This window comes from Python bivittatus, unplaced genomic scaffold (genome assembly GCF_059951505.1).
Source record: "Python bivittatus isolate LINGU-HERP-01145 unplaced genomic scaffold, Pbiv_v1 ctg000080_np1212, whole genome shotgun sequence".
Taxonomy (NCBI): domain Eukaryota; kingdom Metazoa; phylum Chordata; class Lepidosauria; order Squamata; family Pythonidae; genus Python; species Python bivittatus.
The window spans coordinates 4080287-4105218 of NW_028277035.1; the positions used below are offsets into that span (position 1 = coordinate 4080287).

Sequence of the window (24932 nt, forward strand, 5' to 3'; positions counted from 1 at the left end):
TGCAGACTGCAGCATCCCAAACTGCACTTCTAAAAAGACTCAGTAACAACTAGCTTGGCTCAAAATCATTACCAGCTGTGAAAAATGGTTATCAAAGTTTACCTGTACAGCAGATGTCCTTAAGTTAGGATAGTAGTAACCTTTCAGTATTACACCTATACAGTTGTATGCAAAAGTTTAGCACCCTTGATCAAACTGTATGTTTCAATGAATCCCTAAGTGAACAGAAGTTAACAGAACCTTTACATAGTAAAAATTAAACACATTTTCTCTGCAAATTTGAATGCATACTTACTATTTATGTGCAGCTGTTAACAGATTCAAAGTAAAACAATGGTGAATATAGCAGGTGCAAAATGTTTGGACACCTTTCCAATCAGTATTTGTAACACCTCCTTTGGAAGAAATAACCACTTCCAATTGTTTCCCGGAGCTACCTAAAGGTCTTTCTATTCATGCCTTTGGAATTTTTTCTCACTCTTCCTTGCAGAATATTTCTAGCTCAGAAATATTCATAGGTCTCCTGCCATGCCCTGCATGATTAAGACCTCTTTATAGATTTTTCAGCAATATTCAAGTCTGGGGATTGTGAAGGACATTCCAAAATCTTTATTATTCTTTCTTGTAAGAACTTAAACTATGGTACTGTTTTCTAAGGCAAATCAATCATGACTTCTCTAGTTCAAATTCAAATCTAAATTCATTGGAGGCAAGAGGTGTGTGTATACCATGCGCATTTACAAACACAATGACCAGCCATATAAACTATTTAAACGTTTATTGGACTGAAAAATGGCAATATACATTTTGAAACTGCTAGAAATTATAGTCCTTTGTACAAGATCTACCTTCACATTTAGAAAACAAACAAAAAACAAAAACAAAAAACCACTCAGACAGCAATTTTTGTCATTATTGAGATAGCTTTGCTCATTGCTACTAGTCATATTCTTGGTATAATATATGTATTGCTGTATACTGAAAGATTATATTGTATATAAGGCATTCGTTGCATAGTTAATGGTGTTTGGAACACTGAGTCTGTCAGACAATGTGAACTGGAGGCAAAGTGGTTGCTAACAAATATCTCAAAGCAGAGTGTCCTTATATGAATGGGATTTGGTTTCAAACTGTACTATATTAGTGAAAATAGATATAGAAATGGAAGCTTACCTTTTAAAATTTAAATATAGTCAAAGCTTCCTGCTGTTTCTTAAATAAGCCCGGGGAGAGGGGAGATTAGGCTAGAGGAAAACATTCCTTAAACCTAAGTGTCCCAAAGAATGATTGACTAAATAATTTCAAGTATTTCCAAATAATTAAGAATTTGTTTTAAAAAGTAACTGGGTTATTATGAAGCTTTCCCTCAAAATATAGGAGAGCAACATAAAAAAAAATCCAATCCATCAAACAGGAAGTGATTATCAGTAAAACATCAAAACTGATGCAATGACAGAACAGTGACATGACATAAAAAATGGATATATCTTTAATCTTATTTAGGAAATGTAAAATTGGTAACCTAAGGGCCATTTTACATTCCAGAGCTCACATTTTAAGATTCTATTCTTGGGAACAGGCTTGAAGTGTCAAGTAAACAAAAACATTAGCTAGTGAGCAATAATGAAGCTCTCTTAATCCTCACAACTGAAATTAGTCATAAACTGTTATACTAAGACTGCAGTCCTATTTTCTTATTTAGGAGTACATCCCACTAAATTCAATGGGACAAACTTCTGAATAGATGTTTATAGGATTGGTCTATATATCTTTCTTGCATCTTAAGATGTCCTTTTATCCAAGAAGAAAGACTGCTTCTTTTTCAAGAGGTCAGAGTCTCTACCATACAACCAACCTTCCCTCTGTGGGTGGAAGAAACCTTCAAAAGGTTTTATATCTGAAAGTTCTGTCTTCAAATTTATCTAGAAAGTTTTTGGTCCAGGCAGAGTGGTGAAAAGAGGTTAGCTAGCTTGTTCTACTATCTAGATAGGTCCATTGTAATTGACCACTTTTGTCCAGGTTATCTAGATAATCTTTGTTTTGTTTTGGGGAGGCTGCAAATGTGGAGTACTGAACACAACAAAGTGTGCTCGTCCCCCCCAAAAGGTCTTACTTTTACATCCAAGAACAGAACCCTCACAATGTAGTCTGTTAATTTCTCTAGCCATATAATTCTCCAGACCAGACACCCCAACTCTTTTCAGTCTTGATATTACAAGGATTGATTCTGAGGAACTCAGCTTCAGTCAAACAAAAAGTCTTATATTTTGAGGGATAATTTTTCGGTTGTGTTTGGGGTTTTGCCTTTTTTTTTTTTTTCTCAAGCCTTTAAAAATGCCAAAGGAAAAGCCTTAGGAAGAGTCTAGGGATAACTTCATATAGTCTTCAGTTCTGCAAAGAGAAACAAGAAGAAAATAAAGAGAATACATTTTAATTGTGTCACCTTGGGTAAGTTATATATTACTAATGCTTTTATTTTTAAATAAGAGAAGAACTCAGTGCAGGGAAGGAGCTTTAAGGAAAGTTTCTAGACCTCTTGAGCACACACAAAATAACATAAGGGTGCCTCAAGCTTTAAGAGGTTACTTCATCATTTGCAGCAGGATAGCCTACGCCCAAGAACACGAGTATCTACAGCACCTCTTGGTTTCCATCAGGAATAGTTCACATTGCTCTCTAGCCCTATAAAGTAAAAACCGGAAAGGATTTCTTGGACGTTTGGGGAAAGGAGAAATACCGAATTGTGTCCCATGCTAACTAACACCTTCTTTAGCAATCCCATGATTTGTTATTCAGACTCATGAACCAAGCCCTATAAAATGATTCCCAAAGGTCACACTTACTGAAGCATCATGATTCAGATGTGCAGGCTTGGCTCAGATATGGGGATTAAATATGGGCTGTTCTATTTGTCAGAAGCCGGTTTCTCTAAGCCCAGAACTGGAACTTGCAATGAAGGGGACTGCCATACTGCATAGCTATCAACAAGCTCCTTTCTGTATTGGAAGCAAACACTTTCCAAAAATGTATCCATTCCAGGAATACTGCCTTCATTTTCAACTGTGTGTTTTTTGTAAGTCAAACCCTGGGTTCATAAATATTAAGAAAACATATGCTTGCTATGGACCACTGTTAAGATGATGTGGACATTTATAAACCATTTATCATAGACTGCTGCTGAAAAGACTATTGACTGTACATAATAGCTACTTCTTAAGTATTAGGCAAAGAGACTACAGCAAGACAGTTTGTATACAAGGTAAATGCTATACTTTTTAAGCTGAAAAAGTCTTACTGCTGCACAAATGTTTTTTTTTTCCTTTAAATTGAGGACATAAAGGCAATATTTATGAATTAATGACCATCTATAATTATCCAGACCCTCTGCAGTTAATGAGATTAAAACATAAGATGGACTATCTGAAGCTCCAGGAACACATGAAGCCTTCAAATCTCTTTTCTACCCACCAGAATTTTCTCTGACTACAGTTGCTAAAAATCTGTAGTTCCTTAATGTTTTGAGGTAGGAAACATGTGGACATGAAAGTGTAAGTTCTAAAATACTTCTTTAAAAATACAGCCAAAAAAAAAAACAAAAACAAACCAGAGACCTAGGGAAAAAAAAGCAAAAAAAGGAAAAAACTCTTAGACTGGTCCACATGGATGACAAGCCAGCCCCCACCTGCTTGGTCTTCTCCTTCTCTTCCCAAGAAGTGCTGCTTCAAGAGACTACGGCTAACTGCTAACTCTTATTTTAACAGACAATGGCTATTAAAAGATGGCCCATCCCAGGGTTCAGGCTATAAGCAATCAGGGATTAGCTCTGTAAGGAAGTGGCCAACAAGCTACTCTTTAATGTGCTGATATGCCTGTGTTTATGCTTTATGTTTCAGTGACAGAAACACTGTACTTTTTTACAGTTACATTCTTCGTGGTCCATTTTGTGAAGTAACTTTGGGGCAAACAGATTGAATAACATCTGGAAGTTCTGTCTGGTCTTATTTCTAGCTGCCCAATTATATGGCAGGTGTCGTCATAACATAATGGCTGTGTTGAAGCTTTTCTATCGCCATCTATCTCAGCTCAAATATTTCTTCCAAATGTTTATAGCATCAGTTGAGAACACAGGCAGCAAGAAGCTTACTGGCTCTCATGTGTTCAGTCAATGACACTGCAGCAGCGTTTCTCAACCTTGGTAACTCTAAGATGTGTGGACTTCAACTCCCAGAAGTCTGGGAGTTGAAGTCCACGCATCTTAGAGTTGTTAAGGCTGAGAAACACTGCACTACAGCAAGTCATTGATATGCCAGGTCAATACCCTAATTCTTTGGGGCAAAGGTACAGAAAATGTTGGAAGCTTGCAGCCATATTTTTTAAAAATTAAGTTTTTCATAGACTACAAGACTTGATGCACTACAAACAACAGTAGCGAAAGCAGCAGAATTCTCTGCCTGGTTTTGGGCTGGGAGAGGGGGAAGATTGTCTTGGATGAGTTAAGCTTATTTCAGATTGAATTTACCATTTCCCCCTATGTTTATTGTTAGTTTACTGCTGAATTTCAACAGCGTGATCTGAAAACCTCCAGGGGTTGCAAAAAAGATGGTTAGGGGAGCATGCATAGCCTGTATTTTACCCACTCCATTTACCATCACTCCAAAATGTTTATTTTTGCTAATACATTATAAACTGCAGTCCATTTAAACCAACGGCTTTATGTTTTACCTAAGAAAACCAAGAACTGCCTGGAGTAATTCTTTGCTGTAGATTTGTTTAATTTGATGGAATATTATCTAACTTTTATCATCTCTTTTATGGAGACATACTTGCAAAATACTGGGTCAAAGCTGAGAGCTGACTTTCAGAGAGAGAGCCTCTGGGGTTATAAGTGGAAAGCGAATTCATCCAAACTCCCCTCAAAATTCCATGAATGAGGCAAGATGATAAAACTCTTGCTCATACAGTCCCATGATGGGTGCTAATTTTCACATATTCTGGTAGTTTCCTGGTTTTGGCCCACCTCTTACTGCTTGCTGACAAAGAAGAACTGTACCCACAACATCTAGTAAGTATGCAGACAGAAAATGGCTGACTGTGGCAGGATCAGAAAAACAAAGTATACAAGAATATACTGTGAAGGCTGCAGATAGGCCACAAATAAATAACAAGACTAAGGAGAACTAAAGCTGAGCAGAAATGGAAAAGAATCAAGGGCTCAAAGCAGCTTTTCCTTTCCCTCTGTCTTCTCTTTGGCGGCACACTGCAGTTGTAAAGAAAAAAAGACTTCAGTTCATTGGTCAAAGGACTCTACAATTCCTGTAGAGACCCAGGGAGATGGCCTTGAGGGGAACATTCAGAAGCCATCTCTCTCACACACAAGAAAGGACAGAAGCATTTCTTACGATGTGGGAAAGGACGTAGTATTTGGAAGAAATTCAGGCTGGCTCCTCCTGGACTCATTGAGGTATAAGTGGGAGGGGAGGAAAAACACAATCAGACTTGCAAAATTCTGTTAATATAGCTTATCTCAATAAAGCTGACTTCTAGTCTTCTTGTGGAATCTGTTTCCTGATCTGGACAACCCCAAAAGGCTGAAATCCTCTGTGTAACTGATTTTTTGAAATTCTACATACATGAAAAAAAATCCAAGATCAGTTCTATGCCAGACACATTTAGGAAATGTGTGACAAAAGAGAATCAGATAAAGGCAAATAAACCATCATATTTTTATATGTTAACATGTAAAATTGAATTGTATGGTTTTTAAGAAAACATACTACTGCTTTTGAAAGTAATAGCAATTTTGAAAGCATAGAGCAGTCAGCTACTTTGCTGTCTTGAAAATCTTTTTCATTTGCCAGTAATTTCTCTTTCTATACACTGCTGCTGAATTTTTCACAAGGTGTTTTAGGTGCCCAAAACCAGTAACTACTGGAAAAAACATCTTGCTGCCAGAAAATATCAGGTGGGCCAATTTGTTGATGTTTAGGAGATTATCACTGATCTGCTTTTTATCTCCCACTTCTTTAGTAAATAAAATTATTTTAACAGTTGTTGATAATTAAAGCAGAAGCAGGAATGTGTATTAGGTTATTTTCTCATGTAATAATATCTGCAGCAATATCCAGTTCCTTCTACTGGTTGGCTCATGCCATTGCTAAAGTTGTACAAAATCACAATCCTGACGAAATAACTTATTGAAGCCTTAATGAACCTATGTCTTCCAGAAGTGTTGGGGAATACATGGGATTTCACTACGGCTGGAAGGCACCAAGATGAGGAAGCTGGTTTATGAAATGTGGTCTGGTCTGAAAGTCTTCCATAGGTTAACAGCTTGAATAGCATTAAAACTTAATTTGAAGAGTAACATTCCCTATCCTCATATCCTGTAGAGGACAAGGGCAACAACTGAAATTTGACAACAATGCTTACTGTCCCCAACCTGATTTGTCTGGGAATTAATAGTAATTGTAGTCCAAGACATCCAGAAGCCCCACGCTGGGGAAAGCTATTGTAAAGAAATATTTGGCAATTCTACTGAGTGCACTAAACTCCCCCAAAGTGTCCACAGACTCTTGCTGCTTCTTGCCCAGCCTTAGGTGCTCTATCGTGCTGCAGAAGATGAAATGAAAAAAGGAGCAGAAACTTACCAGCCTCTCTTATCCCAAAGAAGCACCATGCTGGACAGGAAAGCAAAGCTGCTGGTAAAGGAGTGAGAGGAGGAGGAGAAGGCAAGTGGAGAGGAGGCAAATGACAAGAAGAGGTGAAGGTATTCACCATCCCGAGGCAACATATAGACACACAGGGTTTCAGCAAGCAAAAATTATGGGGAAATAAGCAGCAGAAGAGCATGCACTGGAGAGCAGGGTTGGCAGATGCCAAGATCCCCACACCTTTGAAGGCTGGTGTTTGGAAAAAGGGAAGCTGGAAAAATGTTTGGATGCCTTGTTTAACCCTCTGCTCTTTTGGCCTATATAGAGGAGCTATCATGAATTTCCAGTCCAAACTTAAGTATACCATATACACTGATTTGTTGCGAGTAAGAAGACAAATCTGTTTTTTAAAGAAAAGAAGCAGCAGACTCCAAATGGAAAACTCTGCCTCCTCTTGCTGTACCTTCTTGGATTTCAGAAAGGGACTGCGGCCCAATAGCTTTTAATATTTTAAAAATTAAAATAGTAGTTTTTTCATTTATGTGATTTGAGTTTCAGACTGTGGTATCCAATTTGCTGCAAGCTTTTCTCATCACTGAAGCTTAGATGAAAGGCAAGGACAACTGGAAGAGCATCTCTGTCTTATCTTTATCTCACTCCATTCCTCATCTGATAAATTAACGCCTACTGCTAAGCAAGTATTTGTACATTTTCTCCCCCCCAACTAACAGAACATATAATACTGTAACAATCTTCATTCCATATTCCCCGTCTCTGGTGGAATGGGAGTAGGAAAACATAATGACGCATTGTACAAAGGAAGTTCTATCATGCATTATAGAAGGGGAAGAGACCTACATATGCAATTATATTTGCAAGAAGCATCCAAGCAGGATTTGAGGGTGTTAGCCTCTCCCACTGTTATTCCCAGCACCCAGTCTTCAGAGGCACAAATCTCTGATCCTGGAGGTAATATGCAAACATCATAATTAGCAGCCATTGGCCAATTTCTCCTCCATTAATTTCTAATTCTTCCCAAACCTGGAGATGCTTTTATATTATCTTTTGCTCTGGATACCTTGTAATTGGGAGAAACAATTTTCTATACTTAGCACAGATCTATTGCCTTTTGCCTTAACCTTCAAAACAAGCATCAAACTCTCAATGTCTCTCACCTATCGCACTGAAAGAAAGGTGGTGAGAGAAGTTTTACAGCAAAATGACTAAAAGACGTACATATTCAATTTGTAAAAACAGGTTTCCCCTCCTAAACCTGCTGAGTTGTAGTTTTAGCAATGGGTAGACAATTTAAAAGGTAGAGAACCTTCAGTTCTGCAGACATTGCTGAATTACAACTCACAATATGCCACCCATCCCACTCCCATTGCTCACCCTGGGTAGGACTAGTGGAAGTCTTAAATAGTCTTAAATTAAAAAAGCATTTAGAGGGCCACAGGTTCCCCACCCCTCTAGAATAAACCTGTAAAGATCTGCTATTATCTTCTGAAAATAGCAGATCTGTACAGGTTTTATTCTGGACTTCAGTAAGAACTGCAGTTGAGGAGATTTATCTCTCCTCTTGCTCAACAATACTAAACACCTTGTACTAATACCAATTTAATCTTCAAGAATTCCCCAAGAATGCTAGGAAATGTAGGTTTGAGAAATGTTATGAAAGATACAACACACCACTCCAAAACTACATGTCCAAGGATTCCTTGGGAAAGGATTAGTTGCTAAAAACTGGAGGATGTAGGCCCAGATAATGCAAACTAGCAAAAGGGATTTTGTAGGCAATTTCAAATAAGGAAACATGGCTAGTTCTACTGAGAGCATCCCAACACGAGGCCTTCATAGTGTTGTCTTTCAAGGAAAAAAAAAAGCAAAATACAACACAGTAACTAAAAGATTAGAACTGGAGGTATGCAGGAAACCATTGTTTAAGCTTCAAAGCATGCATTAAAAATGGTTTATAAATAAATGCAAAACACAGGTCCTTTTGAAATCAATTGGACATACCAGGCACCGTATTAGCGCTGGAACTGACTTGAATTTAACCCATTTGGAATCCAAGTTTGCCATTTAATGAAGAGGCTTGGGAACTGCAGCTCTTTCCTCCAGTCTAAATACTATTTATAGACTTGACTGAATAGCTGCAGTATCACCAGCCTGAAGCTGGTGCCTCAGAAGGGAGCTATGACTAATCCCCGGAGCCTCTTTGACCGGCTGCTCTTCTTCCCTGTTGTTTTTCTCCCTCTTCGTGCTGCCCGACTCCCGAAGGAGCACAGAGAGCAGCAAAGAGGAAGAGCAGTATCCTTGCTTTCTCTGGAAGATGCTGCAATGGAGGCCCAAGAGAAGAGCTCTGTAAGTGGGCAGAGGCAGCATGTTGAGAAAGCTAGAGAATTTATTTTGATGCCTGTACAACAGGCTAAGGACTATTATTCTCTGGTAACTGCAAAGTCCTCAAGGTGCAGGTTTCAGATTATAAATACCAGAGCAAACATGGGAAACACTGTATCTTGTAATGCAAAATATTAAAGATCTGTAGGACCATCTATAGTGCTCGGCAGATGTTCATTTAAACAAAAGAGATTGAAGCATGTACTTTGGCTGCTTATGACTAATTTGGATGGACAGTTCCTCCAGCCCCCAAATGTAGAGAAGGGCCACTCAGCTCTCGATAATTTAGCTAAGTTGCCCAAAGTTCAGGTTTTCAAATTAGAGGGAGACGTTGCTACTCTTAGCTAAAGACTGTGGGTGAGATAATCGATGGGAAAGGCCAGCAGCATATGTTCCACTAGGCAATGGCCAGTGCACCTCTTTTGTTCCACTGAACTGTGGTGCTCATGGTGAATGAAATGGGGCACAGAAGAGAGGGAGACTAATTCATTAGTTATGAATGGGGAGAAGGGGAGGGGTGCAGGGGGAGGGGGAGGGGGAAACATGGTCAACTTTAGTTTCCAGTCACATTAGCAGAGGTTATAGGTGGAACCACTACTTCTAAGAAGCATCATCTCCTTACCAAAAAGATTTGCAAGAATGTTTGTGGCCGAGGACCTAAGGTACTTGCTACAGGGATGTGAGGTCAGAGGTCAGCTCAATCCTGCAATATAATAAACGCAGCAAAACTGGGTCACATCAAAATGGCAGCAATGCCAGGCAATGCCCAACAGGAAAAAGAAAGCCGGGGGGGGGGGTACACACGCAGGGGCATGGGATGAAGAACCAAGGGCTCGAAGGGCGGATGGCATGGCTTTCCTCAGCTGATCCAGTGTAGCTCCTTACCTGAGGGCAACCCTGCCCAAACAAACCTCAAGAAAGGAGGAGGGTTTGGAAAGGCCTGAAATGGAAAACTGCTGATGCCACCACCAGCTCTCCGAGGGAGGGAAAAGAACAAAACAAAAGCTGGGAGAAACAAACACAAGACAGACAGACAAGATCACAGTGACAAGAAACCGAGAAACCGTTAGAAGAAATGCAACAGTCTGCCAGATGCCCATTAGTGCAAGAGGTGAGGGGAGGAGGAGTTTGCAAACAGCTCTGCACAGACCAGGGCAGCAAGCATTAAGTAGGGCAGGTGAATTTGGAAAGTGAATACAGGGTGCAGGAAACATTGGTCAATCGTGTAGCTGCAATCAGGGTCCAGAATGGAAAAGGTTGCTACAAAGCCCTTTCTTTCCTTAAGAAAGAGCTGTCCTATGGAATTACTCAGGTTTTTGTCCGGTCAGATCAGTCTGGATCATCTTTAAATACTTGTGTAAAAGAGACCAGAGAACCCTGCCTAGTTATTGTTGCATTTGTCTCCTCTACATTTGCTCATTTCATTTATTTTACAAGGCCACTCCTAGGACAACCCATTCTGAGTGGCACAGGATTCCTGAGAATGTGCCTGATAAATTAACCTGACTTCTCCAGGGTGGATTTTTTCAGCTCCGTCAGATGCAAACCCTTAATATTTCCAACCAAGATGGAAGTCGGAATACGTTTGGAGGGCACCACGTCAGAGAAGGCTGATCTGCACAATTATCAAAGCAAGCCTGCACAACACATAGTATCTAAAACAGATGCAGCATTTGCAGCTTTGCATTTAGTTCCAAAGGGCTCACGGGGCATCTGCTGGTTGTCTAATGAGATGAACTATGTAATTCAAGGTATAGCAACATTTGGTCAGCTGCCTGTTGTACACAACTGGTACGTCACGTTTTGGCACGTGACAGCATGCTGTGCATGACTAGAAGCTACAGAGCCACAGCATTACCCACATTTATAGCTATAGCCTCTAACGGCCTATTGATGCCAGTCTTCTCAAAGTGCCCAATAGAATCAAGTAAGTACTGTAATCTCATTTCCAGGAAGACAGTATGGGGTCACAACTAGCAAAACTAGATTTGTCAATAGGCAAACTGAGGAGATAAATATAAGTCACACCAATCACAAAGCAAAGATGAATACAGCAGTGGGATAGTTATCTAGAGCCTCTTTTGCCTCCCAGCAATGCATCAGTTAAAAACTAGCTAATAATTCTGGAAATGCTGACATTGGCAACAGTGGAAATGATAGAAGGAGTCCAGCGTATTAGACTCTCAGGAGTACTGAGCATCTGATAATGGAGGAATGGGAAGCAATCTCTGTTCCAGGAACCTTGATTCTTTGGGAGGTGCAGCCTACAATTTGAGTCTTAACAAAATGCATTAAAGGAATGCAACTTCATTTGCACTTTTGGGATTCATACATGTCATGAATGCAAATATGCAATGTACCATGAATGCTGTGATTGCAACGGAAGGAGATAAATAATGGTCTGAGATGGCTCAGAGTATTGATGGTGATATACAATAACCTTATATAAAACGTATACCAAAATGAGCTTTGATTGTTCAGGGATGAATCTCAGCAAATAATCAAAGCTCATGCATTCGTTTCTTTGTTTTGTCACTAAATTAATGTAAAACTCTATTCTAAAGAAACATCTTACTAACAGTATTTGAAGGCATTTCATCAGAACAGGAAATGAGTATCTCTTTGACCAAAGAGGCCATTTTTAAGACAGGCAACGGAGCAGACAAGGTGGCTCCAGGTCTCTTCCTGACCTACAATTCAGTAGATAGCTGTACTTAATACCCATACTTTAGGGAAGACTGTAAGAAATTTTCTTCTTCCACAGATATATCTAGTAAGCATATTGTTTGTCCCCCTCCCCAAATTAGGACTGATAAAAGGATTCTCTGTATATGCACACTGAACATATACACCTTTAAAACCTGCTAAATTCACTTACAGATTCCCTTGATTGTATTCTCTACATGGTTACATAATTGCGTGGCCAGAAAAAGAAGAAAAAAAAAATCCGTACCAGCCAGTATATCTTTGGGGGGGCTAAGAATTAATTTTGCTTGTTCGTGTACATCTTAAATCAAAAACTGGGGAATAGGAGGCACACACGCATTCAGAGCTTGACATTCTTAGTTAAACAGGGTAAACATCGGCATAGGCAGCGTCTCATGCCACAGCACTCCAGGGTTGACAAAAGCTGCGTTGCCTGAAATGCTACACAGCTGTTCAGCAGAAGGAAAAACTCGCCCATTGCATCTGGCCCCTCCTATTACAAGCATGCCGACTCATGCCCCAGATTCACAAGTAGCCCTCCCCAAAATACTAGTGGGGCTCCAAACTCTCCTCCCCAGTTGTCAAAATACTGTAATGTTTAATTTAGGGTATACAATTAAATACACAGGAATAATCATATTATGGCTTTATTTAATGACTTGTATTTAATTTCAATTAACCTTCAATTCAACCAAATTCAGTTCTGCCCTTCATTTACTCAATTTTTTACCATGCCCCTCCCTTTTGGTAGCATGCAACCCCACCCACACCACATTACTCGAAGCATGTGCAGCTTTCTGACCAAAAGAGCTCAGGAGCCACAAAGCAACCAAATTATTTATACTGAAAGCAACCAAATGATGCTGAATTCAGTGGCTCATCTAAGCCTGAACTGAACTATCTGATAAAAAATTATCTCCTTAAATGTTCTATGGAATTTTGTTTGCAGCAGTCACGTAAGGTTTGATTACCTAATATTATTATGATTTCATATGTTTTAGTTATTTCAGCTTTTTCCCCTTATTAGAATATTTTATTCCAATACGTACAATTTTTGTAGATTTAGTAAAATTTTCAGCTAAACTCCAGTAGATGAAAGAGCAACATTTCTGCTATTGTATATCCTAACAAATTAGAAATTCGGTTACTGAAGGAAGGGCTAATAATGCAACAATGGAATTGTTGTTATAAAGAAAGTATTTTTAAAGCAAGGTTCAGGCTTTATGGGGTTGATTAAATTTGCAAGCACATGACCCTCATCTGGTCAGACCGTTAATGGATCAGACCTTGGATCTCTATTAATAAACACATTTTTACCTAGCTCACAGTAAACGTAAGGGAGCAAACTTTGTTGCCTGTATCACTAAGTAACAATACAAGCCAGAATTGCAAAGCCTTTAGCAAAGGGGAACACAGTATTAATCTATTTTTTTAAAACCAATGTCCTAAGCACACACTATCAGTATATACTTATTCCCAGCTGCAGTGTGATGCAATTCCTCTACAGCATTATTCCTAAAAAAATTCTGAGATAGCAAGTAGTTAATTGAGCTTGTTTCTGAGTAGCCAAGTGTCTGAGAGCCAGGAAGTCGTTACAGTTTCTTAATGCTAGACTGAAGTATTTGACCCACATACTTTTTGGCATTTATGGTGTGCAAAAAGGTTTTTTGTAAAATGTTAGAATTGGAACAATTTCTCACTTTTTTATGGGGGACAAGAACCATACTGCCATCACTTTAATGTTCTTGGTAATCATAATAAAGCAGATGAATGACAGCTGCTTAAGATAAGGACCAAGACATGGAACCACAAAACTTATGGGGAACCTAAGTTTAAACCAAACTTGCTTGGTGGTTTTGGCACTGGAACATCCGCTGTAAGTCTTGCTACTTTGAGAAATGCTCTGTGATATGGGAAGCAGCCAACAGATCCATTTCCAAGGTTCTTCACGACTGAGACACCACCTAATAATTAGTCTTTGGTCCTAAGGACAACATACTGGTTCAAATAACTCCTAACTGGGAAAGCTAAATATGCACAAGCCTAGTTATTCCTGATGGGACACTGCATCTTAGAGGAAAGGAGTGTGATCAGAATCTCTAGTTATCCTGTTGAATTGAAAGAAAACCCAACTTACCTTTGCTCCTCTTCAAGTTCTTCTTTGGTCATCATTGTTTTATACTGGTTTCCTCTCAGTTTTCCAGGACTATATTTAAAGGAGAACTTTTCATCTGCTACAAGAGAAAGGGAGAGAAAAGAGCTATGATGAAGTTACACTAACAGATTAAAACATGTCATTTTAAAAATCACATTCTAGTCAATCTGCTTGTTCTCGTCCCTCCTTCCCAGATATGTTCATGTATGTGGTAGAGTCCAGTGTCTGAAAAGAATTGCTGGGTCCTGCCATCTTACCTTGTTATTTATGTGATTGTGTTTCATAGTGTGGACGGGGGGGGGGGTGTTAGATTTTTTAAATCTCATCTTTATTATTTTTATAAGTAACTCAAGGTGGTGAATATAACTAATACTCCTTCCTCCTCCTATTTTCCCATGAGGTGGGCTGGGCTGAGAGAGAGTGACCAGCCCAAAGTCACCCAGCTGGCTTTCATGCCTAAGGCAGGACTAGAACTCACAGACTCTTGCTTTCTAGCCTGGAGCCTTAATCCCTAGACCAAACTGATTCTCATGATTTTCATCCATGTATGTCCCATCTTCTGTGATAAACAGCAAATTCTCAAAATGTTAATCATATTCTCAGAGAATCCTCTAGCCTCAGTTTGAAGACCAACACCACTCCTTTTCAATCCCTAGTATATCCAATTAAAAGAATTAGGTTGCTAATGATGGAAAAGATTTTGGAGATGAATGACTATGAATGTAATGGATACATTACATTCCCCCCAAAACTGGTAGAAAGCATTTTCTTTAGCCCTTTAGTTTCCAAGGGTGGGAAACCTATGTTATTGGACTAGAGTTCCTATCAAGTCTGATCACTGCTTATGTTACTGGGGTTAATGGGAATTGGAGTGTAATCAAGAACTACAACTTTATCATGTCAAAAACTTCAAGCTGAATCAGAGGCCATTTCTCCACAACAGGCTCTCTAAATTCATTGTTTTTCCAATAGCTGGGAGGTGCTACCTCCTGCTACCTTTTATGAGGTTATATTCCACAACTATGACAGATATGATAATCTGTCAGGACTTTTTCATGGCAGAGTCCCATTTATCATGAAAATATCAAATACTGTATACAGTCAGAGTGCCATTCCTAATAAGCATTATCTCTAAGCTGTATACAAAGTTTCTGTAATAAGATTAAATAAAAATGCCCCTGTCAATGGAAAGTGTTATAAGAATCAATTGGATATCAGTGAAATAATTTTAGAACAAAGTTAGATAAAGGTTGCTTTCTTTCTGTTTCCCACCTGCATCTAATACGAGGGTGCAGCACTGAACAGAATTTGGGGATCCAGTATCTAGCTAATTGAACAAGAGAAATATCTGGAGTTGTAGAAAGGATTCCAATGATGAAAATTATTTGCATTAAAATATAATGTCCTGAATCATTGTGTAGAATAATAAATCATGGTTACATAAACCACAGCATAGTACCACATATGAACTCAATTTCTGTGTTAATAAGGGCCACTGAAGGCTACTAGCTGGCTACAAATTGATGGAAATCAGCCACACAAAATCTTCTTTTCCATCACCTTGTAAGAACAAAATTTTTATGCTGTAAGTTGGGGCTTGGCCCTTTTCTTTAAGTTATAACAACAAATTATTATTTTTTTTGATCCCCAGAAACCACATACAGTATCTGCCCTAATTTAAATGCCAAAATGAGCAAATACCCAGAGATTTTATTAGACCTCTTTTTTTATATTCTAAATCACTCCTAAATAGTAAGATTGGAGGTCAGTTAAAAGCTCCAAACCAAGGAGATGTAGCTGTGTTTTTCTTTTCTTTTCTTAGTACATACATAAAGGGTGTGTTTAAAATAAACTCTGCACTAGATAAACCATGAAGCAATGCTGCTGCATCATTGGAAACTTCAGAGAACATAAAATTCTTAGTGGAAAGAGGGTGGTGGAGAATGTCATTCTTAAAATAAACTTTTATTTGCAGCTAGTGTTGATAGTATGGTTGACAAGGAGGTTCAGTGATGTTTTCCCCATTGTGAACCACCACCCATTACAGAATCTGGAGAATGCAGTTAATCTGGGTACACTAATATGTCATAACATTAGTAACATAATGACATAACTGTCAGCAATTTGCAACTCATTTGGAACAATGCAGAGCCATCAAATAGGATTTTGCTCCTAATCCATAATAAGCTTTAGCCAGAAATGACATGTCATTTTCATTAAAGGTCCAAGCACTGTTTGCCTTTAGGACGGCTAGGAAGCAGATGGGAAGGAAGCACTTTGTACTTGCTTAGCAGTTAGCAAGGTTGTCTTGCCACAACATCTTGAAATTGTAGGGAACCTGGCAGCCCATTTTGACCATCCAAATTTTCTTTTCTTTTCTTTCTGTTACAGTATACACGTCAAGGTTTACACAGCCAAAATGGCATTTTCTACACATAAGATGGCAACATCAGCAGACTTGAGGGTAAGCCCAATGAAAGATACATTTAAAAAAATATATTAAAACAATGAAAATTTAGCATGTTCAGGTGCCATGAAAAATTAACTAATTGTTGGGAGGGAAATGGGTGAGAAGACATGGAAGAGGGGCATGGCTGATCAAGTGTGAATGGGAACACACTCCACTACTATGTTTTGCTATAGGTCCATATGATTATTTACAAAATGTACAAACAGAGTGGGCATTATGGTTGTTCTAGTAGGCCTAATCTCTTGAGAAGATTATAATCTCTGGAGAAGTCTATAATGCTGGGAAAGGTAGAAGGAAAGAGAAGAAAAGGATGACTAGCAGCAAAGGTGGATGGATTCAATTATAGCAGTGATGGGTATATCATTGGAAAACCTAAATGACCAGGTTGGGGATTGACATCATTCTGGAGAAGACCTGTCTATGTGGTAGCTAAGAGTCGACAGCAATTTGATGGCACTTAATTAATCAACAGGTCCAGTCAACTGCAACCCTGTATCATTTCAACCCAATTCTCAGAATAGGTTCAGTGGCTTACTCTTCATTACTGTCTATTCACAAAGCTTCTGATTCTCCTAGCAAGACTTTGTACAGTTTGATTCATTTTAGGCATCAAGTGAAGGCCTTTTAATTTGCCTATTTATAGTATAGTTTTAGGCTGTGAATAATACAATGTGAGTAACTCCCAGTGAATTGTGGAGTCCTTGGTGCTGAGCTTGGTTGTTTACTTGCAGTCGTTTCATTACCCAACTAGGTAACATAAGCAGTTCTATTAGTTCCATCGAATTACATAGGACTCAGTACTGAGTTGACTTGGATTTTTATCTTCTGTAAATGGCTTCCACAACTGTTATTTTAATATCTCTGCTCTAGAATGTTTTAATTTCTAAATAGGTAACTTTGTTTAAGAATGTTGCAGAAATAGCAACAATAAGAGTTTTGTGGTATCTTAAAAATAGAGGTGTGTAAAACATTTTGAGTTTGAGCTATTTCATTCTTAAAACAGGCTGTTCCAACCTCACTGGAAGAGCTCCAACCTCAAAATAACTTTTAAAATAATGATTAGTCAGAAGACTTCTAGTGAGGCAGGAACAACTTGTTTCAAGCTTAGAATAGGGTGTTTTGAGCCTGAAACAGTTCAGAGTTGAAGCACTGGGCACACCTGTCCTTAAAAGCAACCTTTATTGCAGATTTTTTAATAGTATTATAGCCCATACAAATGGGTGAGTGTATACAAATGCATTTGCACACACATGCATAAACATGTATACATGTATATGATTTGAGAAAGGGAGGAATTGAGGGAAGTCAGAAGGAAATAAATTGTAGTAAGTACTAATGATGACTGTTCCCATAATGATTACTGGATTACAAACACAGGTATCCTTGCACTAATAAGGTAACACAGCTTCTCTAAGCACTTCCAGGGAAGAGAGACCAGGACAGTGAAGGAAATGTAAAAGAAATCCTTTTAGCTGTAGAGAGAATTTTGCATGGCCCTGGAGGAGAAGTGATTAAGAAGAGATACAACTATTCTCAATATCTGAAAAGCTGTCAGGTAGAATATGGAACAGAGTTATACTTTATCATGGGACTATGATAAATAGGTAGAATTTGGGGAGAAGCCAATGTGTGCTGACTTGTATTGCAATTCCTAATAGTGGGAGTTGTTCAATAGTAAGACTGAACTTCTCAGGAGGGGGTGACCTCTCCTCTACTTGAGGTACTCAAGTAGAGGAGAGGTCACCCCCTCCTGAGAAGTTCAGTCTTACTATTACTTGAGGTACTCAAGTAGAGACTGGATTGTCATCTGTTGTATATTCCATAGTGACAATCTGACAATCTTACTATTACTTGAGGTACTCAAATAGAGACTGGATTGTCATCTGTTGTATATTCCATAGTGACAATCTGATTTGCAGGAAGTTAAACTAAATGATCTCTGGGTGCTTTTATTGTAAGGGTACTCCTTAAAAAATGATGTATTAAGTGAATTTAAAGTTACTATATTTTACAATTATTCTTTATTTATAACATACTTTAAAAGATAATTAGGCAATGAACATCAGAATATTTCAAGTCATAAGCATAACTCCAGGGTGTAATCAGACATTGTTCTTGAACAGGCAGGATAGTATTGCCTGGGAATGACAGGGGCAGGACATTGCTAAACTCCCACATGCTTCTCTTCCCCCCTTCTCAATCTATGAACTCTGTACACTAAGGGAGGAACTTTGCTTAAATATGATCAGAAGCCTCCAAATGCTCTACTTCATAATAATTCCCAAATGCGCAAGCATCCAACATAGTGTCCCTGTAACACCTGTCGGTCTCATAACATTCTAGAATAAGCTAATATGGATTGGGTAGCTTTTGGCTCAGTATATGGTGGGTACCCAGCCACTGTCTTAGCATGCTGTATACAGGAGGTTATTACATTAAGATAGGTTTGGGAACATCCTATTATGTGAACAAAGCAACTGTGTTGTTAATTTGAATTTAAGATATAGCACAGGACAACCAGCAATTTCCTAGTCTACTTTTTTTGTGGCCTTTTGAACTGTTGGACCACTGTGGAAGAAGATGGTAGAAGTGATTTGTTCACAGAGAGAGAATGAACAAGGACTGAATTGCAAAACAAATATTTGAAAAAAATACTGAAAGGATTGAGGGGAAATGGAATACTGAGAAAATCATGTTTGGATGGAATTAATTAGATTTTCAAAAAGAAAAAGCAGCAGCCTTGGAGTCCCGTTAACCACACATGATTTTGTAGTTCCAGACTTCTATAAGCCCTAGAAATGGAAATTATACTGTGAGATCTAAACTGTATCTCTAGCAGGATGAATTCTGAATATAGCATACTTAACCATTAACTGAATAAGCCACAATTAAGCAAGTCTATTTATTAATTTATTAAATTTATTAATTTATTTATTAAATTTATATGCCGCCCATCTCCCCCAAGGGTGACTGAAAGAGTTCTTACAATGTGTTAAGCCATAGACTATACAGTAGTTTACAAAGTACAATGGCTGGATTTATATGATTTACTGTTATTCCTGGTAAGGAAAAACAGAACAAAGCAGATTATGGTTTGGTGTGAGTTGCAAAGTAGGCATATCATAACTAGGTTGCAAAAATGTAGATAACAACTAGTTGGCTGCAGATAATCTTCTCTATCTCTTCGGTGCCACTGTATGGTTATCTGAACTTTTGCAGACCATAGTATGTCTAGTGTGAAGCAAACAAGTACTAGGAATGGAGGCATTCTGACCCTGAATTCTAGGAGCTGAGGCCTAATACATCTTGAGGGCACCAGGTTGAGGAAGGCTGATGCAATGATGGGGAGAGGATACTAAAATTTCAGATAGAATCCAACTGTATCTAACTGATTTCAGCTGGGGAAGAATCCTGACCCTAGTACTCAGATGAATGAGGATAACAGCTGTATCAAAGTGCTAATAGTTTTCCATCTACTGCCCCAGCACCCAATTTTAACACAAAATTAAAAAGCAGTTCACTTGCAGAGCAATCAATCAATATGGAAACAGTTTAAACTGCTTTTAAATGTATTGAATATATTATAGACCTCTTGCACTGCCTATTTCTAATTTATCTCCATGATTCTCTTTCTCTTTTAATCCAATATGAAAGCTCCCCTCTTTTAACACCACAATCCCACTTCTACAATTTATCACTACCCTAGTGCATAGCTGAAATTATCCTTCAGTGGCATAAAGTTTCCTAACTTTGGTTGATGTACTCTTCAGAGCTGGTGAAGGAAAAAAAAGGGAAGGGAAATATTTTCACACATACAGGTTTTCCTTGTTTCCATCTAAGTCCCAGAAAACCTTTTCAAATTCTGGACTAGCTGGATGTGTAACAGGAGTGGAATGACCTACTTTACACAAAGCATCTGGAAAGAAACATTTTTAAAGGCATACCTAAACCTACTCTCCATCCATTAAAACCCTGCAAGAAGACACGTCACTTCTTCCAAAGGTCACTACTTGCATCCATTTTTTCAACAGAGAGCTTCAACTGAAACACTTCTCACTCATTGTACCTTATGCTACTAGGCCTATTTACTCAGACATAAGCCCAGGTAAATCAGCAGCACTGATACAGATTGCTCCATAGCCTAAATATGCTTAGGCCCGTAACTATTGCTGCCATTTTCTACACAATCTCCCATAGATTCCTTCTGTTGAAGCTGGACGCTAGCTCATGTTCAGAATCAACAAAGGTAAAAAGAATCTTATTTAAAAAATCAAAACAAACCCCCAAAGGAATCAAACTACATACTTTAGAGGTAGAAATACACAGAGACAGATTCATTTAAAAGAGATGCTTACAGTTGTGGCTCCTACAGAAATGGACAGAAAATAGATTAAGGAAGCATAACATTTACTACCTCACCTTTTAAATTCCATGTGACAGCTAAAAGTCTCACTTTCCTCACCTTACCAGTCCTATGAATGCATCTGAATTATCTAACTTCTCACTGATACAGCTGTAATGGCAGGGTCCAAAGATTTGATAGGATGTCCAGAGATCAAAGCCTCTGAACACCTGCTCCTTCCACTACTTCACACCATCAGGGCCACTTCGTTTATCCCTTGGATTGGTGTGTAAAGGTTATCCAATGCCAAGCTCTGATAATCAAAACTTAGGTGCAGAGCTAGATTTTTTTCTTTCCTTTTCATTCAGCAATTCAGTGCAGTCTTTGGAATCCCATCTTGCTCAACATTGTGCAGAAGTGGAAATTTTGGGAAGTTGTGGTACTCACATTTACAGGCCAGGTATCTCTAGAGCAGTGTTGTCCAAACTTGGCCACTTTAAGATGAGTGGACTTCAACTCCCAGAATTCCCCAGCCAGCATGGCTGGCTGGGGAATTCTGGGAGTTGAAGTCCACTCATCTTAAAGTGGCCAAGTTTGGACAACACCGCTCTAGACCAATCAGCCTCCCCATTTCTGGTATCTACTAGGGATCTGCTGAGCTAAGAATTCTGACTCCTTTTTTCTTCTGAATTAAAAGTTGAGAAGGCACAATTCCGTAAGCATGGTTTTCCTCGGAAAACAGATTTGGCTCGATAGTAGAGCAAGTATTCTGCATGCAGAAGATATCCTGTTGTATTTGCCAGCTTGTTAAAAAGGCTGGATCTCATAGTGGGTGATAGAAAGGCCTTTGCTGAAAATCCTGGAGTCAGCCAAAAGAAACAGTGCTGAGCTACATGACAAGCAACTAATTTCACCCAAATGCCATGTAGCTTCTTATATCTTATTTGGAAATTTTGTTTGGTCCAGCAGTGAAGGCACCAGGCTAGAAACTGGGAGACAGTGAGTTCTAGTCCCGCCTTAAGGGGCATGAAAGCCCCCTTAGGCATGAAAGCCGGCTGGGTGACTTTGGGCCGGTCACTCTCTCTCTCAGCCCAGCCCACCTCACAGGGTTGCTGTTGTGGGGAAAATAGGAGGAGGAAAGGAGTATTAGGTATGTTCGTCACCTTGAGTTATTTATAAAAATAATAAAGGCGGGATAAAAAAATCAAAACAAAATAATCTTGTGCTCTTTCTTTTTATCCTGCTACTTGTGAAAAACTTCCTGGCTTGGAAATGAAACATATTACTTTGCTCCCGTCTATCAGAATGAGAATTAAGACATATGAATGAGCCAATGAGCAATATGGCAAGTCTTTCTTCCCCACAAGATGGTCTTGCTATGTGAACTACAGGACAGATTGTGTATATGTTCCTCCTCCTCTAAAAAACAGAGAATAAACATGATGTGATATGGATTAAGAACTGTTTAGAAGTATTAGAAGCGTAATCCTTCTGAGCCAATAGGTTTACAGCCTCAAAATACAGCAGGAAAGTGGGACAATGAAGCAGAGTTCCTATCTGTATCCTCCCACCCCTTCTGGAAAAAAGACATTTACAGTATAACAACTTATCAATCTTTCCAGCTAGGACCAGAAATCTGTTTCAAAAGATTGACTTGACTAGAGTGTTGGCTTGAACTGAGGAATGTTGGTCCATAGCGTAAAGCTTACAGGCTAGCCAGGACGGGTCCAACTACTCGGCAGAATAAGAGAATTGCCTCACTCATCGAAGAATGTACAGCATTGGGTATCACCCACAATGGTCCTGGATCCTTAAATTAGGTTATTGCTTCAAATGTGGCGGAGCAGCTATCCTATAAATAGCAAGTGGGTTTGACTACCCATCCAACAGGCTTCTGGGTGCAACATATTGATGAGGAATTCTCTCACCCTTTTGTTAAACATCCCTGGCCACAGAGGCTTGACGTATGATTCCCTTACTGATAAACATGCTGTGTATATCAACTCTGGTTCTCCTTGTGAAACTGTATCTGCCTGGTCTCCTAATTAACAGGTTCTAGGTCAAACTGGTGCAGCTCTATGACTGTGCTTTATAAATTGGGTCCCGTTTCCAGGAGAGTGCCCTGCCATTTTTGTTATGTGCATCAATGCCTCTATTCCTCTTTTCCAGTGTTGTCCAAACTTGGCCACTTTAAGATGAGTGGACTTCAACTCCCTGGAATTCTGGGAGTTGAAGTCCACTCAACTTAAAGTGGCCGAGTTTGGACAACACTGCTCTTTTCCTTTGTGGTAATTGGTTCCTTACTCTCTGTCCTGTGCTGTCTTCTTAAAAAGTTGTGATCTTTGGTACTCTGTGGGTTTACTTACGTATCCTTTCCTCTTTCTTTTGGAGGGAATTCAGATTTAGGGATCTGTGAACATTTTGCTTTCCTTTGCTCCTTATAGTTGGCAACCCAGAGGCCTAACGGTTAAGGTACACAGGCTTCATGGTCAATGTCCACATGCTCTCAACGTGAAGGCTCCTATCCTAAACATATCCTTGTGTTTGGGGACTATCTTGAACACAACATTTCTTCCCATCTCCAACTGGCTCTTAAGCTGAGACTTTTACCTTCATAGCTGGTGGGAGAACATCCCCCAATCGCTCTCACGTGCCTGGGGTGAGGCTGAGACATCTGCTCCAACAAATGGAGATTTCACTCGACTCTTCACCAGCTAAATGCGATTTTTATACTGTGCCTGATATCTCATCATTCTTCATTAATTCTTTCTATTAATTTCTACTATAATTTTAGAACCGTAACTGCATTTGTTTCCTCTTTCTTATAAAACAGCAGTAGTTGCCTAAGTAGAAAGCAGGACCTTCTCATATCTTTTTTGGTCAACAGGTTGTGTAGATCAGAAAGAGGACCTGAATATGTTCAATGGGACACGTTCAGCACTAATCATAACCGTTCTACTTTTTAATTGATCACAAACATTGTCATAGCACAATCTTGTCTTGCAGAGGGGAAGGGACTGCAACTCAGATATACAGTATTCTTCTTGTTCTAAGGATGTGTCCCTGCTGGGGGGATTCAGGGATGAAAGCTTGTTTCTATATACAGAAGCATCCATTTGAACTTCAGTCAGGGTTCCTCTCCCCTGGTATGGGGCATCTGACTAGAGGAGTTGCCTCTGCATATGTGGTCTGTGCATCTTTTGTCTATGACCATTTTTAACAGAATGTATCATTCTGCATAGAGCTTGAATCCTTAGTGTAAGTTTAGCTATACTGTACTGTTAAGCAGTATAATCTTAATGAAGTGACCAGGATTGTTTATTTGTGTTTTGATGTGCCCTGTTGGGTGCATTAATAGTCAGCAAACATATAGTTTGGGCCAGAAAGCCCTCGTACAATTTCCTAAGCTGGGTTTCCTGGCCCAAACCACAACTATTTTGCTCTTTGTAGCAAACACAACTTAAATTAATTAATTTACTTCAGTTGGCAAAATATCTTGAGCAAGCCCTAGAGATAGCCTTGAACACTATCTCTCAGCCTAATTTATCTCCAAGGCCGAGGATTATGATAAAATGGAGCAGCCTCCAGATGTAGCCTTCAAAACTCTGCAGAGAAAGTGTGTCTGGCTAGTGTAGCCTTCCTTCATGTGTGTGGGATGACAAATCCTACACTTCCTAGCTAGAATGCCCATCGGCATCAGGTTGCTGATGGCTGGGTTGATGTAATAATTGCATTATTAAACCTGGTGCAGAGATTTAAAAAGTGGTGTGCAATAGTCCAGTTCTTATTTAAAGCCATAAAACACTACAGATCTGTTAACCTTACTTCAGCAGAAAAATTACTACACTGGCCCTATGACTTTTTTTCTTGGAACTCTTTAAAAGTCTATTTTAGGATCATAGAGAGAATTATTGCTACCATCTTGCTCTAAACAATAAGACCCAGACACTGGGATTGCACACCATCTAATAGAACTGCTGGCTGAAATATTAATATGTCACCACCCTATTTAGGATTCAGATTTAGTAAATGCCAGTGTTTGCACCTTGTACAGTTTAGGATGTCAGCAGCCTCTCTGCCATTCCCCCTCCCATTATCCTCCCCTAGAAAGGCTTGGGGAGAACTGCAAGTCTCCATTAACAAAAGCCCTGCAACCATCCTCCCCTTTTCTCTTCTCTCACTTTGCATCCCTGCTACTGGCTCAATAAT

General features: G+C 39.1%; 1 protein-coding gene across 5 annotated transcripts in view; it reads right to left on the minus strand.

The window, feature by feature from the left end:
* Nucleotides 1-24932, minus strand: part of MXRA7 (matrix remodeling associated 7) — a 65877-nt gene that overhangs the window by 11224 nt on the left and 29721 nt on the right. For 2 of the 5 annotated variants that reach the window (XM_088133410.1, XM_088133409.1), the window contains exon 3: nt 13894-13990. In XM_088133410.1, the coding sequence (XP_087989536.1) occupies nt 13894-13990 (97 nt within the window). Of the gene's footprint in view, nt 1-761; nt 7614-9672; nt 9754-13893; nt 13991-24932 lie in introns of those variants that run through there. The other 3 variants (XM_007436774.4, XM_088133411.1, XM_007436773.4) reach the window with 3 other exon arrangements.